Raw genomic sequence first — 18883 nt, forward strand, 5'->3', positions numbered from 1 at the left:
TCAGATATTGTAACTTATTCTGTCAGTTGTCCAACCTTTCCTTTCAGAGGAAAAAACTCAGCCAGTGAGCTTTAGTGAGCGTCATCTTTTTCTACCAGTTGTGGACTGGCAGCCACAGTATCACTTGTGCTCGCACATGCAGTCTAGTGATGCACGGGTCGGGTGTTTTTCCAACCCGCGGGTCCCACTTGGCCCGCCCCAACCCGCAAATAAAGTAACATTTCTTTACCCACCCCGGCCCGCGCATCGGGGACATCACGGAAGATACGTTGCTACTTAGACCTTCGTATTGTAACCTAAGAACCTAATAATATATGAAAATATATATTCCAAATATTTAATATAGGCTATAGGGAATTGTACTAGTGATGGTTCGTTCGTGAACGAATCTTTTAGTTGAACGAATCGTTCTGGTTCAGGTAATCCACTGACTCATATTTTTAGTTTACTGAAGTTCCTCCCTCCACAGCAGCGCACATGCACAGCTCGTGAACAGCTCTGTGAATTGTTTCATCCTGTCAGAGTTACTCAAGATGTGACGGAGCATGTGATTTGTTGAACGAGATGGAGAGATCTTCTCATTCGAGAACAAGTCGAATGAACTGATACATCTCGTTTATGAACGAAATGAATGAGTATACAGGGTCAGTGAGCCAAGCATGTAAATCTCGATCAGCAATCAGCAGATACAAAGCGCAGTTATAGGTGCTGTGCAGATACGCTCGTTTTCATATTTAGCATACAGAACATAACTCCACGTTTAATCCCTGATTAATGTGAATATTATATATGAACTGTCTGACCAAACAATTAAAATTTTAATTATGCAAGAAAACCTTGTGCTTTGTTCATCTGAAAAACTTATTTAAACTAATGCGATTATGTACACATTTTAGTAAAGCCAAATCAGTTTAGTAAAGCCACTAATGCAGCCATCTCGCTGTAGTGCTTTTTTGCTGCTTGCGTGAGGAGAAAAAACACAGACGTCCATAGGGAGGAACTGGAAGCGTGCGTTGCACACACCAACATGAAATACGTCTCTTACAAATCTGGAATGCAGTCATTCTTTAAAGTATCGATACTAATAAGTTTAGGAATCGTGACGTTTTTCATTTCCAAGAATCGCGATACTTTTCAAGTATCGTGCACCATGCAACACTACACTGGAAGCGTGGCGTAAGCGTCTCAGCTGCGTAGCGTGTCTATTTTTAATTCGGCTCCCATGTTAACAGGTTAGAACATAGTCTATTTTGCCGTCAATACTGTTGACGGTGTCCTTTATCAGTAGGCTTTATATATATGCTTAACATGAAGTATAGATATTGTTGTCGTGAAGACCAGAGCCTGGTCTGTCGGCGGTCTCCCTCCATGTCACCTACAGCAGCAGCAGAGCCGCGTCAGGCACGATTCTGGTGTGTAAAGACACAGAAAACGCGACGCAGCCGCCACGCAGCAGAAACGCACGGTCACGCCACGCAGCCAGTGTGTCACCGGCCTAAAGACATGACCCACACATGTGCACCTGAGCCACATCACGTTGTGCATTATCTACACTGTAAAACAAGCTTTTCTAGGAAATTAAAACCTCACTGCCATTGCTTTAGAAACATTTTTAAAATAAGTTCAAAGCGTTAAAGTTCCAGTCAAATGTTTGACACACTTAATGATCTACATAATGGAATAATGACTAATTAGTAGGCGTGTCGACACATTTTACTGGTACTGCATATTAGAATGTGTAATTAATTTCATATATCTTAAAAAAAATTGCAGAATACATTTAAATCAAAACATTTTGTACTGCTTCTCCCATTTGTGACCCCTCGAGCTACAAAGCCCATATACATACCCTATGGTGCCTTTGCCTGACATTGGGGGGCTGGGTGGTTTCTGTGTAGGAGGTGTGGTGCGAAGAAGGCTGCCCATCTTCATGTTCTGGGTGTTGACCTATGGCAATTTCAACAAAATCAAAATAGTCAAGAACAAAAACATCTCAAATGAGCTGTTACTTTATAACGGACAGCTGTCCAAAGAAGAGGAAAAACAGTATCTAATTTAATTTAACTTTGTTTGTTCTTTTAAAGAAAACCAAGAAAAAACAAACAAACAGAATCTCACACACACACACCTACTCCTGAGCAACATGCAACAATAAAAACGCAAATGTGATATAGAAACGATGAAAGAAGAAACGGGGATGATTGCCAAATCATTGTTCAAATTCTAATTTGCAAAATCAAACTAAAATATGATTTGCTCCATCTCAATTCCTCATTAAGTTGTCTATATAAGTCATTTCAAATAGTGGAGTCTCCAAATAGTGTTTTTGTATAAAATGACAAGATAGAATGAATCAAATACATAATATCAGTATTCTCAGTCCATATTTAGATCATATATGAACTAAGGAATCAAACCTTATTCCTTCACCATTCATATCACCTGATCATACAACAGCTGTAAAGACCCTTACCTTGAACCTAAGTAACCACTTAAACCAAGAGCGAAGCAGAGGACAGAGGTGAGAGGAAGCACAGAGAGGTTAGTGACACATCTCAGACACAAAGAAAACCCACGTCAGATTCTGGCATTTGTTAGTTCGAAACAAACATGTTAGTCTGAAAAATCATTCCTCCCGAGGTGAGCCTGTGTCCTACCTTCACACCGTGACCGATATCATCCAGCGTGCTGTAATCCATAGGTTTGCGAATGTAACGCACTGGCCTCTCGGGATTGGCTGGAGCAATGATTTTATGAGTGCGGGAGGTGTTCTTATTGGTTGTGAGGATGCCGATCTCCCGCCTCGCTACTTTTTCTTTGTGGATGTCCACCGTCTGGATTGGAGAAGTGGAAGAACAAAAATAAAAAAAAATTATGAAAAGTCTAGAAACATTTGTACCAAAACTAAACTGAGTCATTTAACATTAAAACCATATTTGTATCCATAAGAGCCAATCATAATATAGGACATTTACATACAGAAGTCTTAAAGCTACAAATAGCAAGAATTTACTAACTGCCCTGGAGCAAGAGACCTTGAGAAAAACGATGGCCACTATTATTTGTGAAAGCAAAAAAAAAAAGAGTTTTGTTTCATTTCACATGGCAATTTGGGAGAGGATCGTGTCAAAAGCACTTCACGAGAAGAGCTGCATTAGATGTTGTGCTGCTGCTTAATCGCTTTAGAGCCCATGCCGTTGACAGCTGTTAAATAAAAAATAACAGGAACCACAGAGGGGATAAGCCTCTGCTGCTGGCTTCTCAAACACAGACAGCTAAATGATTTTCAGCATTAAGTGACAGTGATATGGTAAAAAGGGATTGAGTCCAGAGCAACAGCTGGGTCCACAGATGTGGGCAGTAGAGAAAAGACAGATCAGAGATATGGAGACAAAAAAACAAGAAATCATCCATGATGAAGAAATCGTCAGCTGCTGTCGACTTGGGATGCATCCCAGAATCATTGCTGCAAAACTATAGTTGCAAGTTCCGTCATAAGCAACATAGTTCAACGATTCAGCGTTTCCCAAAAACACAGTTCCATCAAACATCTGCAAAACGATGGAACTACAGCTATAGGATAGAAACAGTTTCTTGTCAGTGTGACTTGTGGACTTAGACTGCTCTTGAACAAAATAGGCAAGCTAACATGAAGTACATTATATCTATCTTCCATATCCATATATAAAATACAATGAAAAAAGTAATATTGTGAAAAAAAAATTACTAAATTTTAATATATTAATTATATTAATATATTTAAAAATGTCATTAATTCCTGTGATGACAGATAAACTGACAACAGTCATTACTCAAGAGTCACATGATTCTTCAGAAAGCATTCTGATTTGCTGCTCAAGAAACATTTATTATTAATATCAGTGCTGCTTTAAATATTAATGTGACACATTTACAGGATTCTTTAATGAATCCAAAATTCAAAATAATTTATTTAAAATAAATATTTTGTAATATTATATTCTTATGATCAATATAATGCAAAAAATTTAATCGCATCACAAGGGTGAGTTGTTTTTTTTTTGTCCATATTTGAGTTGCATGTGTGTGGTCCCTTGTCCAGTTCACTGTGGTACTCTGAATAGTACAGCTCAGAGCTTTGTGTAATACAACAGTCCAGATGTGACGCCACAGGGAGGAATTTCCCACGAGTGGTAGAGGAGAGGCAGAGAGAAAGAGAGAGAAGTGGTGACAGAGGAAAAGAGAGAAGGCAGGGACATGAACACACAAATGAGTGTGTGACTAACATTTGCTCGTATCTTTAGCTGGCACAAAACACTCCAGTCGTCACACCATACCCCTGCAGTTACGCTGCATCTGAGTTACAGCTCATTACAGACTGTGACTCTGTGGGAAGAGGTTTAATTACAGAATCAATTGAAAACTGGCTGGACAAGGATCCTGTCTGATCAGCCAACCAAATTTCTGAATAATTAAAAAATAAGAATCTTGGGTACTGTACATTTCATGTGCGACCATTCCTGATGGCATACTGTTTGATTAAAGTAATAAAGTTTAAAGTTTAGTCTAAAGATTTCTACTCTAATATTAGTGTCAGAACCATTTATAATCGAGCTTCTTATAATCTACCTTTTACCTAACTATGTCACAGTCATGTACCGGTCACCTCCTAGCAGACTCTTCGAGCTGTCAGTCGTTCTTCAGTAAATATAGCCCAGAGTGTGACATTGAATGGGGAGGGGTGATGTGTTGCTAGGTTACCTGAGAGATGTGGTTGATGGAGGACTCCATTCGGCGCAGCTGGGACGCCTGGATGTCCAGCATTTGCAGCACATTGTTGGCGAGTGTGTTGATGAGGTAGGCCACGCTGGCCAGGGACTGAGTGGTGTAGTTCTTGGTTTCCTCTAGAGCGGCGTGCTTGTCTGGAGACTAATGGAGAAGCAAAAGAGCAATATTCAGTGCGCCATTAAAACCGTTCAGCCATTTAAGGCAGTCTAATACTACGGGGCTGTTGAATCTGATTGGCTGATGAACGATCTATGGTGTGCAATTATTTCCAGGGAATCTCTTGGCTAAAGTAGATCCAGGCAGGTCTTGACTGCATTACATCTCCATATCACTTCACCAAATTATTTCAGTTATTTTAAAAGTCCTTACAGCATAAAACAGCAAAAAAAAAAAAAAAAAAACACACACACAATGACACTAAGCTAATAAATATAGGGCAGCAAGATACAAATGACAAGACAAAAATCATAATTGTCAATTATTTCCTTGATTATTAATTACGATTATCACAACTTACATTGAATGATGTTTGCACCACTGCATGAAGCAACTGCATGTTATTTCATACGAACAAATAAGCTAAAAACACTCAAAAAAAAAAAAAAGGCGTATTGCTTTTCTATAGTATTAAGCATCAAATATCAACTAGCCAATACATTGGATTGTTTTTTTTCCTCTTTAAATAATAATAGTAAAAAAAAAAAAATAAATTAAAAATAGGCATGGTATTTTAATGTTCCTGAAGCAGGTAAACTTGCAATTTCACTATTAGGAGATGCTGCTGATGAACACTGGTGATGGAAGCACAGACTCACACAAAGCCCCTTTACTCAGGTTATTTACACATGCTTAATCTAAAAATATCTTGAATCCACAAAGAATGGATAGGCGATGTAGATGATTTCCAATTTTGTAAAATCAAACGTCTTTGTCAGGAGTGTTACAAAAGCTACAACACGAAGTGCCCTATGATTTCCATGATGCAGAAAACCTGTCCAGATTAAAGTCCGGTTTTAAGACAAGTATATGCCAGAAATGTATTACTATTGTTCAGCAGAATGTACATAGCCTACTACTACTAAAAAGAAACAAACATTATTTTTTAAGGAATAATAACACAACATTTCTTCCATGTTTTAATTTTAATAGTAAATCCCCTTTATTTACCAAAAAATAATGATTGCTTTATTCTCAGTAATTAAAAGAAATTAATGTTTTATGCCTTCATTTGATATCTAGAAAATTTTTAAAACACAACAGGATTTATGAGGGGGGAAAAACATAAGGCTACTGTAAGAAAGCATTGAATAAATTAAGATGTTTTTATGCATTTAAATAATTAGACATGCTAAAACAATTAGGTAACAATAAAACATATGGTGACGAAAAAATAAAACATTTCATAGGGTTCTAAATGTAATTTTTGTTAAACTTCTAATAAATTGATGTGAAAATGTATAAGTTTCCTGATTTTAATTAATTAGACATGCTTTTTGATTAATACAATTAAAATTTAACCATTAAAAAAAAAAAAAAGTCAAGAAAAATTTAAACGGAAAAAACTTAATTTGGAAAAAAATAAAATAGAATTTGGGAAAAAATAAAACTGAATTCATAGGGCCCTAAACACAAGTCTTATTATTGGGTATGTCAGGAGACAGAGAAAAGGTACCAAATAAAGCTGTAACAGCCAGAGGTTTAATATGAACTTTGAGAACTTCAGATAATGTTTTAAAAATCTGGGACCGATATTTATGTAGAGATGGGCAATATTTGTGTAGTGGAGCCTGGTAAGCGATCACACATGGGATCCTCTTCGGGATCTATTCTGGAAAGTCTAGCTTTGGTCCAGAGAGTGCGATGAAGTAATTTAGGTTTGAAGGAGGAGTCAATCATACAAGGGAGGTTAGGGAACTGAGGGTATGTGTCCCGTGAAAAATTGCGGACTTGCAAATATCTTAATAAATTGTATCTTGGTAATTCAAATTTTTCTAATAATTGCTGGAAAGATGTGAATACATAATATATATTGATCCTTAAATGTTATAATGCCCAGTTTTGACCACTGAGGAGAGAAAGTCCTATCCACCAGTGATGGTGAGAAGACAAAATTTGGGAGGATATTCATTTTAACCGAATTGATTCTCCCAGCCAAACACAAGGTAAACAGTAACGCTCAAACCTTTCTCCATTTGGAGTAGCAAATTAGCAAAGTTACATTTATAGAGCTCTTTAAATTTATCTGTGATGTAAACTCCAAGATACGTAAATCTATGCTGTGAAATCCTAAATGTTATGTGACGGGTAGTTCCTAGCTGCAGAATGTAATGGAAAAACCAGAAATCAATCAAAATGATTTTATTTCAAAGCAAAATTGACACTGCAACTAAATATTCTTTACTTAAACAATGCTCAACTAAACCAAATCAGAATCAAACTGGGAACTTGTGAGTCAGAATCAAGCCAGATCAAATGGATAAAATGAGTGGTTCAAAAGCTACTGTCTTCACTGACAAACAGTTTTCAAGTTTCATTTCTTACAATGGATGCAAGTAAATATCCACCTCATCCGACACTTTGTCTTATAAAGTTTCCTGTTACAGTGTGAAAAACCCATTGGATTCAGTGTGTTAGTAAAGTGTCCAGATGAATCAAACTGAATCACAAACAATGTGAGACCTTACAGCATAACAATTTAATCAATTAGATCAAACAATCATTCATTTACAAATCTGGAATCATTAGTTCCGATTCCAAAGAGCAGAAAATAAACATGAGATAATTGCTGAAATAATATAAGGGAAAATGATTCACATGCTGGTATACAAGCAAATTTCCACCGTCAGACGAAGATGTATCAGTATTTCACTGGGGCTCGTGCCCCAGTTAAAAGGGTCTAGCGACGCCCCTGGTGTGGAATGTCAGGGTCTAAGCAGTTCTTCAGTGACATCAATCTGCACAGTCACATGACCCAAGCTTTGATCCCTAGGCTGACAGAGAAAAAGTGTGTGTGTGTCTCTGTGTACACAATTCCTGTCTTTGTCACAGGATGGTACCAGGAGGGAACAGTCACCTCTAACATACTTTTGACTGAGCTATTATAGACAGAAAACCGCTGTAACACACATTCAACAAAACCCACACAACAACAGACCAATGTGGATCCCAAACAACCTTAAACCAGAACAATATAATTAAATATTCACTAATAAAGTGCCAAACAAAAGATCTACTGGTGACATATGGATAGATGCATTAGATAGATATGCAAAATGAACCAATTATTTCATAATACAATGCAGTTTAATAGGGCTGGGTATCGATTCAGATGTTCCAGATCGATTTGATTTCCGATTCATAAGCGCTCAAATCGATTCGATTTCGATTCGATTTCGATTCTTAATCTGATTTTCTATACTCGATTCTTGATGCAATTTTGATGCAAGATGAAAAATGTATGCTGAACTGACCCTTTAACACTATGAGCAACAGTGTCAGGAGAGGAAACACGTCCCTGACAACTGCTGTGATATGCCACTCATTTAGAGATGTTCAGGTGAACAGAGACACTGAGAACAACGACTGAATATCATCACTCCTGCACATTTTGAAAGTGAACGGAGAAACTCATTAAAACACACAAAGAGAGATCAAAACCATCTCAGAACATGTTCCTTCCAAAATCATTTTTCACCAAATTGGGGTATTGTCAGGTTGTCAGCCATAAAACCTAGTAGACAGACACAGCAGTTTTCACAATACAAATTGTTATCAAAGCACTTTTTTTTTCACATAGAAACAGCAATAGATGTCAATAACTAGCGCCATTTTTCTTGTGAGTGATTGGCTGTTACACGGTATAAGAATCTGGATGGCTGGACAGACTGAAGAGGCTGTCAGAAGCAGTCAGGGGAGGGAGGAAAACATTCCGTCGTGAATCGAGCTGACTGATAATGCAAATAGATTTTAGGTTTTGAAAAAACTGTTGAGTTTTGTCGTTTATCTAGGGTTTTTTTCGTTCCTTATTTTTTTTTTGTTCCAGAGTCAAATGTTCAGAGTCAATTGCTTATGAATCAGCCGGTACACTGGTATTCTGTATGCCTGTATTTAGGGATGCACGATCATGATTTTTCATGGCCGATTCCGATACCAATTTTTTTACAAGCAAACTGGCCGATTCCGATACCAATTTTTTTACAAGCAAACTGGCCGATTCCAATACCGATTTCTGTTTTTTTACTCTTAAAGAAACAAACAAGAAAGGAGGAAAGTATGCATACACAAGATGTTTATTTGGTATTTATTAGGCCAAACTGGCTTTTGGCTATTGAAAACAATAACTGTAACCATCTGAAATTAATGGCAGTAACTGCACAGTAAGTAGCCTACATTCAATACAAACATAGAAGGTACAGACAACAGCATTTAGCTTTTGCAGGGTATCTGCAGGTTTCTGAAAGTTAGATTTAAGACTTTTTAAGACCTTTTTAATACCATGCAGAATTAAATTTAAGACCAATTTCATATCAACAAATTTGCAAACATCAAACAATACCACCAATTACGATCCTTAACACACATTGTTTATTGACATATTGAAGGCGTGAAAGAACAATAAATTGCAAAACATAGTGCAAAGATTGACTAAACATTAGGCAGAACATCGACAGCCTACAAAGATTTCAAACAAACTGCACAGCAGTAACATGAGGCATGTACACTGCATGCCAATAATCTGAACATTGGGTTTTTACTGTATAGATCTCAGTTCTTTGCCCTTTGTATCCAACTCTGTCTCAATTTGCTGTAATTCATTTGTTTTTTCTTTATATCGCTTCCTCAGTGTGTTGGATTTTGTAATGAGCTGTGCTATCAAGGTGCCAGCTTTTCCCTCAGCTTCTTCTGCAAGCTGATCAGCATCCTTCTGCAGGCTCGAAGATACCTGGACCAGAATTCTCTTCTTTTTTTTCAGGTCCTCGATGTCGTCTTCCAAAGCTTTGCGCTTCTGTGCCTGGACATCAGTGATTTTGATTTTTTTCTGCTGATCAAGGTGCATTCTGTATCTTGATCTAGCAGATGCAGCAGAGGCCAGTAATTCCTTTGAGATAGGGACATTGAGGAGCCCCCCACAGATGCTGACATAATCACATATTAGTCGATGACTGACCATTGTCTCCTCCTGCATATTGCAGGTCTTCACTTCTTTATTAATGGAGAATCCTCTCTCCACTGTTGCCTGCCCATGGGACAGGAGAAGCAGTTTCTTGCAAAAGCTCCATAACTCATCGCACTGCCCAAGAACTCCATGCAGGAATATGTCTAGCCTGGTTTCTGTTGGTTTGTATGAGAATAAGCTCTCATTTTCAACAGATAAAAAATCATTGAATTGCTGGATTATAACATCACCTGAAGAAAACAACAAAATAATATTAATTTAATTATAAAAATGTATGCATATAAATTAATACATAATATTTACACAAGTCATTTTTTACATTTAAAAGCATATTTCATAACTTGATTTAATACACTCTGATAGAACTAAACTATTCTTTCTTACCAGCAGAGACACCTCCTGACAACTGTTGGGCTTGCAAAAACCTCTGCACCAGTTTTGTCATATTGCTCTTGCACCAGTCAGGGTCAGACATCATCATGCTGGGGTCCAAACAGGCCACCTCCCTCACTACAGGATACTTTAATGGGCTCTTTTCCTGTACTTTCTGGGTGATGGTACACATCACCTTGACACAGTCTTTCCTAAACTCCAGGGCTGTGAGTTCACCTATCTTTTTCTGTTTCTGTAGTTCCTGGTGGGAGGATGTAACCAGCTTATTATAACCTATTATTACCTATTATAAAATCAAGCTTTCAGCTGAATCCATCAAAATTACAATTTTATAGGTGAAAGAATACCTTAAGGAGTGATTCTGCACCCATTCCCATGTTTACTTCCTTTAGGTTGACCCAGCTCTGTTTGTCACTGACATCCAGCCTGACCAGCTGCAGTGAACCGATATCCTTGAGTACCTCTTTCTTGACAAAACGCCTCAGCATACTCTGCCAAAAGACACACAAAGAATGTTACCCAAATATTTCATTTAATTTATTTCAATTTAATTAATTGAAATTCAACATAAAAAGACTATTGTAGTATACTATTGTAACAAGTATTGTTCTTTTTGTTTGCTTAATACCATTGTCCGCTAAGATATGCAAACTTCCATAATATTACAATTAAAATGATCAGATTAATTATAAGCATTATCAGAGTAGAGTGCAGTAATAGAATTACCTTCATCAGCTCAGCCAAGTCTTTGGCAAGGAACGGAATCACTGGTACATCCGTTTGATAGAAGGTAAGAAAAGGACTGAAGGTCCTTGTGATAGCCATGTAGAAATGTAGCTTCGCCAGAATAAGAGGGTCTTTTTCAGCAACTTCAAGAGTGTCATACGATGCTGTTCCCGGATTTGGTAGCTTCTTTTTCCTGACTGCATCCATGTACATGGTCACTGATGGCCAGAATTCCAAAGCTCTCTCCACGACTGGTAGATTTTCGAGCCACCTGTGTCCACAGAACGGAAGTGGAAATTTTGTGCATTTGGTCAGAGCAGTGAAATCCTCCCTCCTAGCTGGCGCATTGTGGAAGAGTATGTGCAAGGCCCTCAGAACCTTCTCTAGCTTCCAAATGGAGAAACCATGTTTGCAGGCGTTATGTAGGGTGTGGAGGCCACAGCTCCCCACCACAATTAGCTGTGTGCCACCAAACTGCTCACGATGCTCTTGTTGCAGCCGTTCTAAAAACTTCCAATTTACATTTGGACCATCCATAGAAACAGATAGAAGCTTTTGGAAGTCTAGCTGCTGTGCACATTCCTACAAACAAAAGTTCAATAAAATAATGAGATCAAAGTTTGGCATATTGGTATGCCAATATTCCAAGGCTGCATTTATTTGATCAAAAATATTCTATTTTTCTATTTCAAAGTCGGCATGAAATCAAAATTGACCCCATTTACTTTGTTAGCGCATATTACTAATCTGTAATCTTGTGGTGAACAATTAATCCGTGCAAGTTAATACACAGAAAAAAAAATTGTTTGCCATGGTAATCTTTTATCAAAATCTGAAAAGTTATGCGTTCCTTTTCTGATGGTGTCAGTCAAAAGCTTTATTTTAAATAAACATTCTTCCTTTATAACTTTGTATTAATCAGAATCCTGAAAGTATCACAGGTTATAAAATATGTTGCAGCACAAAAGTTTCCATCATTAATAATAAATCAGCAAATTAAAATGATTTCTGAAGGATCATGTGATCCTGAAGACTGGAGTAATGATGCTGAAAATTCAGTTTTACCATTACAGGAATAAATTACTTGGGCTATACATATTTAATAAATTATTATTATTTATTTTTTTGTATTTTTGATCAAATAAATGCAGCCTTGATGAGCATAAGAAACTTCTTTCAAAAACATTACAAATATGAATGTGTCTAATATATACATACACACTACATATAAAAAAAGAATAATTACTGCTAGCTAGAATGCATAAAAATGATTAGTGATGGGTTGGTACTTACTTTGAAATGGTGAAGCAAATCCTGAGCTGTCCCATGTCCCATGAATTGTGAACCTAAGTATCTTGACTGGACGTGATCTTGTCCCCAATATCGGACATGCAAGTCCAATTGCTTATTTTTGGACGTTTCATTAAGGCTCTCGTCAAACATTAAAACAAACATTTCCTTTTTAACATCTGCAACGAGGAGTTTGGTTATGTAAGGAGCCAGTCCAAATCTGGCAATGTATGCAGTTTTGTCTTTACCGCACGCAAATGTACGAGCGATTTCTGAGTCGGGAAACATGGTTCGAAAAATGTCCCCGATAGCATCGTTAGCGTTATAGGACTGGTGCTTTGTTAGAGTACGCAGACACCAGAGTACCTCAGCTCTGAGCGTTGCGGTGGAGCCAAACGTTGTTCGGATGTCTTGTGGTGTAGAAACTGCGGTGCTTGAAGCGGATGCAGATGCCGGAGTAAGGCATGGAGCTGCGTTCTGTGGTACTGAGGTCAGCGCAACGGAACAGAACTGAGAAATACCTGGTGTTTTCGACAGGTTTCCGCAGCCGCTTTGTGTTTTTCGCACTGCATGTGGGTCTCCAAAGCTTTGATCCCCATTGTTCCGAGTTTTAAAACTTTCTTGCACAATATACACAGGACCTCGAAAGCATTGCCACAAACTGGTCTTAAACACGACGCAAATTTAGGGTTATGTAACCAGTTTTCATTATATTTGCACTTCCCCATGGTTAAAGCAAGAAATTTTCACCATTTGCTAACGTTAATATCCAGTCACGCACCTATCAAATTTCCCCGCGAACTTGTAATTGAAGGTGAAGGTGAAGGTGAAGTGACATTCGGCCAAGTATGGTGACCCATACTCAGAATTTGTGCTCTGCATTTAACCCATCCGAAATGCACACACACAGAGCAGTGAACACACACACACACTGTGAGCACACACCCAGAGCAGTGGGCAGCCATTTATGCTGCGGCGCCCGGGGAGCAGTTGGGGGTTCAATGCCTTGCTCAAGGGCACCTAAGTCGTGGTATTGAAGGTGGAGAGAGAACTGTACATGCACTCCCCACCCACAATTCCTGCCGGCCCGGGACTCGAACCCACAACCCTTCGATTGGGAGTCCGATTCTCTAACCACCAGGCCACGACTTCCCCACGACTAATTTATTAGATGGTTCCGCCTATTTTTTTCTGCGTGACAAATAGACGAAATGTTACATGATTTTAAAATGAAAATAAAATCTTTATGGTGTCGGTTTGATTGTATTTTTAAGACCTTTGAAACGCGGATTTAAGACATTTTAATGCTAATTGAGGCCTTATTTTTACATTATGGAATTTAAGACTTTAAGGATCCGCGGACACCCTGTTTTGTTTTTGAATTGGGTTGAAACTACATAGAACTGGCCTTAAATGAAAAGATTAACTGTAACCATCTGAAATTAACGGCAACAACTGCATAGTTCTACAATCCAAACACTACAATCAACACACATTCAATACGAGGTTTCTTAATCAGCATTCAGTATTTGTTTTAGTTTTTAAATTTGGTTTTAAATAATAAAAAAAAGGTCTTTACCAGTGAGACTAAATAAAAGTATACTTTATAAATAAATTTCAAAATGTTAAAATAAAATAATGTTGGTGCGAATAAAACAATGATGCAAAGTGTTTTATTCGTCCATTAAAAAATAAAAATAAATTAGGGTCATGATTCACATCTATATTTTTTTACTTGAGCCAATGAAAAATAAATAACTATTCTCTCAAGTTAAAAAATATAGATGTGAATCATTACCCTAAAATTCTTTAATTGGATGAATGGAACCCTTTTTTTTCAGTGTGCAACAGGAGGTAATATTTTTTTTTCTATGTAATTTTAAGGTAAAAAAAATCATCCTATACAGAACTGACGTTTACTTCTGGCTTTTCAAATGTGTTTGCAAAAAAAAGCATTTCAGTTTTGTCACAGTTTAGTCTGTTTTGTTTCTCATCCAACAACCGAGAAGTTGAGCTGAACATCCCTTCACAGGGTGCGGACAGGTACAGTACGTTCGCGCAGCTTCAGTGAGCAGGAAAGGCTCTTATTTGAGCACCAGTACAACAACGGCTGATCGCTTCCCACTATCTGTGGCTCAGACATGTCGCTCTGCACTTCCAGTGCTGAACGGCTGCACGTGTCCTTCGCACGGATTCCGAAATACTTCCACACAAATGGCATGATACCAAATGATTGTAGTGTGCACGCGGGTGTACTTCTGGAAAAAAACGGCTGAAAAAAGACCAAAAACAGCCGGTTAACCGCTGCATCCCTACCAGGGATGGAAATTAGCACCTGCCATCAGCCAAATGCGGGTGATTTTGTGTTGTGGCGGGTAAACTCTCTTCACCTACAGGCCACCGTGGCGGGTAAATAAAAATAGCATACTGTTTCACCCGGCCAGTGGACAAAAAAGTTAATTTCCATCCCTGGTGTGTACAACATGCAATAAAATGTAATATTATCCGAAGCAGCTCTGTGGAGAAAGGCGGTATAAACCGGGCTCGAAACGGCAGCGTTGTTCCCAGTAACCTTACAGTGTTTGCAGCTGAAGTTAGCGCTGCTGGCGGAGTGATATATTTGTTGGTTATTTACAGTACGTTTTATAGCACGCGCTCATGATAAACAAGATCGCGTGAAGAGTTGACTATCGCGCACAAATTTCCGCATACTGACACTTCTGTGTCAAACCCCGGTAAGTTCATTCTCCTCCAGCATTCTGCAACATTTTAGATTGTATGGACAGTTTGTGTTTATCTTATTGTTTTTTACGGCATAATAAGCAAACTAACAAACAGTATTATCGGTCGCGTGTCTAATAACTGCTCTCCGGGGGATGCATTTTATTTGCAGTCTTCAAGTACATTTTCAGAAGTTGAGTGCAGTGTATCATCCGGTTGGGCTACGGAGCTGAGAGAATGAGCTACTTCAGCAAGAGTTGGCTGTTTCAAAACCTAGTAAGCTGCCTAGATAGGCAGCATTTTTGAGCATCACTGAAAGAGAAAATGTCTGTATTTCATTGAGACTTGAGATTAAATAAACTGCTTAAGTATTGTAGATCTTGTAGTATTAATTTTCACATGCAGTTTCACACATTGTCGGTTAAAAACAAGAAAGTGGCTGGTAAAAACATTGAGTGGCTGGTAGATTTTGAAATCCACCAGCTACAGTGGCCAGTGGACAAAAAAATTAATTTCCATCCCTGATCTCTACTTGTATTTTTTGTGCAGCTCAATAAAACGTTTTATTCCATGTGAGGAGAGATGGAATTTTTTAGACTTTACTCAAGCAGGTAAAGATTTAAAGAAAAAAAAAAAAAAAAGTGTGTCCATGACCCCTGAACTGATGTGGGTCTGAAGGGCAAGTCTGTCTGGGAGAGGTGAATGTCTGCTCATGGTTTCAACTGCTTTTGTTTGAAATGAACAGCTCTGTCAAACAGAGCAGGTACAGGAGTCATTTACTGCCCAAACCACTGAACCACACAGTTCTCACAGATTTCAATCGCACACAAATGGAGGCAGGGCTCGTGGGTAATTACACGGCAGTGCACCCCTTAATGACTGCTCAGCTGTATGCTTACAGCACTGACCACAGCAGATGACTCAAATAATTACTCTCTGAAATGAACAGGTGGGTAGAACAAGAGATGCTGATGAGATTTTTGTTCCTCATGTTCGCTAACAGAGCTCACACTTGTTTTCATAAGACACCTCTTCAGAGACCTCTTTCAACAAGAGCTTCTTAAAAAGGGTGTCAGACTGCTTTTCAGAAGTGTGACTGTAGCGGAGCTCAATTGAAAGAAATTAACCTTACAGAAGAGCTGAAGCAATAATCACTGTCAAAGAATGTCTCAAGCAGTGCAGTAATTCAACTAAGCAAATCTGTACATTCAATCTATTTGGATATCAGGTATAGTACATGTTGTTTATGAAACAATCTCTAGACCAGTGGTTCCCAAACTTTTTCAACTCACGGCCCACACAACCAAACACATATGTTTGCGTGGCCCACTGCAATTAGCTGATCGCTATATTGTTGGGTAAATAACTTAGCACTCAGAAGCTAGATTGTTAACTGTCTTTATTGAATGAACTAGAGCTGCAACTAACGATTATTTTTTCTGTCGACTAATCTAACGATTATTTTTTCGATTAGTCGACTACTCTAACGATTATTTTTATTACAATAAATAATTAATCGAATGTTCTTCTTTTGATTAGCTAATGAATCCTTTGGATAACTTTACACAAAAATATATAAGTACAACTTCTAATATAATATTTCAACCTTTATTCATTTTCAACCAATGTTGTTGAAGTTTTTACAGTATACAAAAATAAAGGGGCAAAGAAAATGATTTTACTATGGTAAATGGGTTTACGATAGCGCTTATAATTAAACCACAATAGCCAAATTTACAGTTGTCTGAGACGTCATGAAATGTTCTTTAGCATCACAAACCATAAAATGTAGTCAGGGTTCTGCTGTGGTTTAGCATGGTTTCCAGAGATCTGGGGCTGATTCGGGGTAGCTCGGTGGTCTGTGACTGTTGTCTCGCGGTGCGCTGTCTTTTAAGGGGCCGTTCACATATCGCGTCTTTTGCGCGCTCAAGTTCGTTATTTCCAATGTAGGCGCGCGGTATACGCGCTCATAATGGAAGCGACGCGGTCGCGACGCGCACGCGAAAACAGGCGCGTCCGCACCACATCGAGTTAAAAACATCTCAACTTTTCAGAATGCCGCAAGGGCACCGCAGGTCATGTGACAAGAACTAAACATTCACCTTCATCCTTTCCCGTAACAACGGGAAAGCTCAGCTAAGATGAAGGAACTGCTGATCATAGCTGTATATTGATTGCCATTTTGAAATAAATTTAGTAGCAGAGCTACTGCAAGCGATTTTTAGTGCTGCAAATCCATTTATCCTTTGCTGAAATTTCCGCGTCTTCATGAAGAGAGCACGTCATGGTTGGCAAAAAATTATGAAACCCTGCCCCCCTGCCACTTACCAGATAACACGGTAACCAGTTAAACCGTAACACCGGAGAGCGCCAGGATATTTTCCTCTGAGGTGCTCTAGCATCGCAGTTGTGCTGCCGTGGTACACCATATCGGTTTTGCAAAGGGAACAAAGGGCCATTTTATTTGGCCTCTGTTTGAAGTATTCCCATACTTTTGATAACAGTGGTCTCAGTTTTTGTGATAGAATGCAACTTTCTCCATTCCCAGTATGCCATTACGCGAGATGTAAACAGTGTGACGCGTCGTTGCAGCACTAAAATGAACTGGCAATGAACAGAAAATAACTCGGGCTGGCACCGCTTGGCACAACTGCTGTTGTTCTGTAGCATATGCAGCAAAAATATCTAAGATAAATTGGCGGTTTATTCTTAAATTTTGTTCTTGCACCGCTCTTGTTTAGCCTGTATATGCTTCCCCTAAGTCAAATAATGAGAACGAACCAAATTGCCTATCACAGCTATGCTGATGATACCCAGATTTACCTAGCCTTATCTCCAAATGACTACAGCCCAATTGACTCCCTCTGCCAATGCATTGATGAAATTAATAGTTGGATGTGCCAGAACTTTCTTCAGTTAAACAAGGAAAAAACTGAAGTCATTGCATTTGGAAACAAAGATGAAGTGTTCAAGGTGAATGCATACCTTAACTCAAGGTCAAACAACTAAACATCAAGTCAGGAATCTTGGTGTGATTCTGGAGACAGACCTTAGTTTCAATAGTCATGTCAAAGCAGTAACTAAATCAGCATACTATCATTTAAAAAACATTGCAAGAATTAGATCTTTTGTTTCCAGCCAAGACTTGGAGAAACTTGTTCATGCCTTCATCACCAGCAGGGTGGACTATTGTAATGGGCTCCTCACCGGCCTTCCCAAAAAGACCATTAGACAGCTGCAGCTCATCCAGAACGCTGCTGCCAGGATTCTGACTAGAACCAGAAAATGTGAGCATATCACACCAGTCCTCAAGTCCTTAGACTGGCTTCCAGTTACATTTAGGATTGATTTTAAAGTACTTTTACTCGTATATAAGTCACTAAATGACCTAGGACCGAAATATATTGCAGATATGCTCACTGAATATAAACCTAACAGAGCACTCAGATCATTAGGATCGAGTCAGTTAGAAATACCAAGGCTTCACACAAAACAAGGGTAGTCCTCCTTTAGTTACTATGCCGCCCGCAGTTGGAATCAGCTTCCAGAAGAGATCAGATGTGCTGAAACACTGGTCACATTTAAATCTAGACTTAAAACTCATCTGTTTAGCTGTGCATTTATTGAATGAGCACTGTGCAATGTCCGAACTGATTGCAATATATATTTTCACAGTTTTTTTTTTTTATTTAATTTTATGTAAAATCATTTTCTAACTGTTTTAAATTCATTTTAAATAAGTAAGGTTTTAATAATTTTAAAAGTTTTAAAATTGCTTGTTTTATTCTTGTTACTATTTTTCTTTATTAC

General features: G+C 38.3%; 1 protein-coding gene across 14 annotated transcripts in view; it reads right to left on the reverse strand.

The window, feature by feature from the left end:
• LOC132152779 (abl interactor 2-like) overlaps positions 1–18883 on the reverse strand; it is a 56730-nt gene that overhangs the window by 17939 nt on the left and 19908 nt on the right. For 7 of the 14 annotated variants that reach the window (XM_059561662.1, XM_059561661.1, XM_059561674.1 and 4 more), the window contains exons 2-5: positions 4741–4908; positions 2658–2834; positions 2474–2491; positions 1850–1947 (exon numbers count right to left, since the gene is read on the reverse strand). In XM_059561662.1, the coding sequence (XP_059417645.1) occupies positions 1850–1947; positions 2474–2491; positions 2658–2834; positions 4741–4908 (461 nt within the window). The remainder of the gene's footprint in view (positions 1–1849; positions 1948–2473; positions 2492–2657; positions 2835–4740; positions 4909–18883) is intronic. The other 7 variants (XM_059561664.1, XM_059561663.1, XM_059561675.1 and 4 more) reach the window with 1 other exon arrangement.

The sequence above is a fragment of the Carassius carassius genome, chromosome 11, assembly GCF_963082965.1.
Source record: "Carassius carassius chromosome 11, fCarCar2.1, whole genome shotgun sequence".
Lineage (NCBI taxonomy): Eukaryota > Metazoa > Chordata > Actinopteri > Cypriniformes > Cyprinidae > Carassius > Carassius carassius.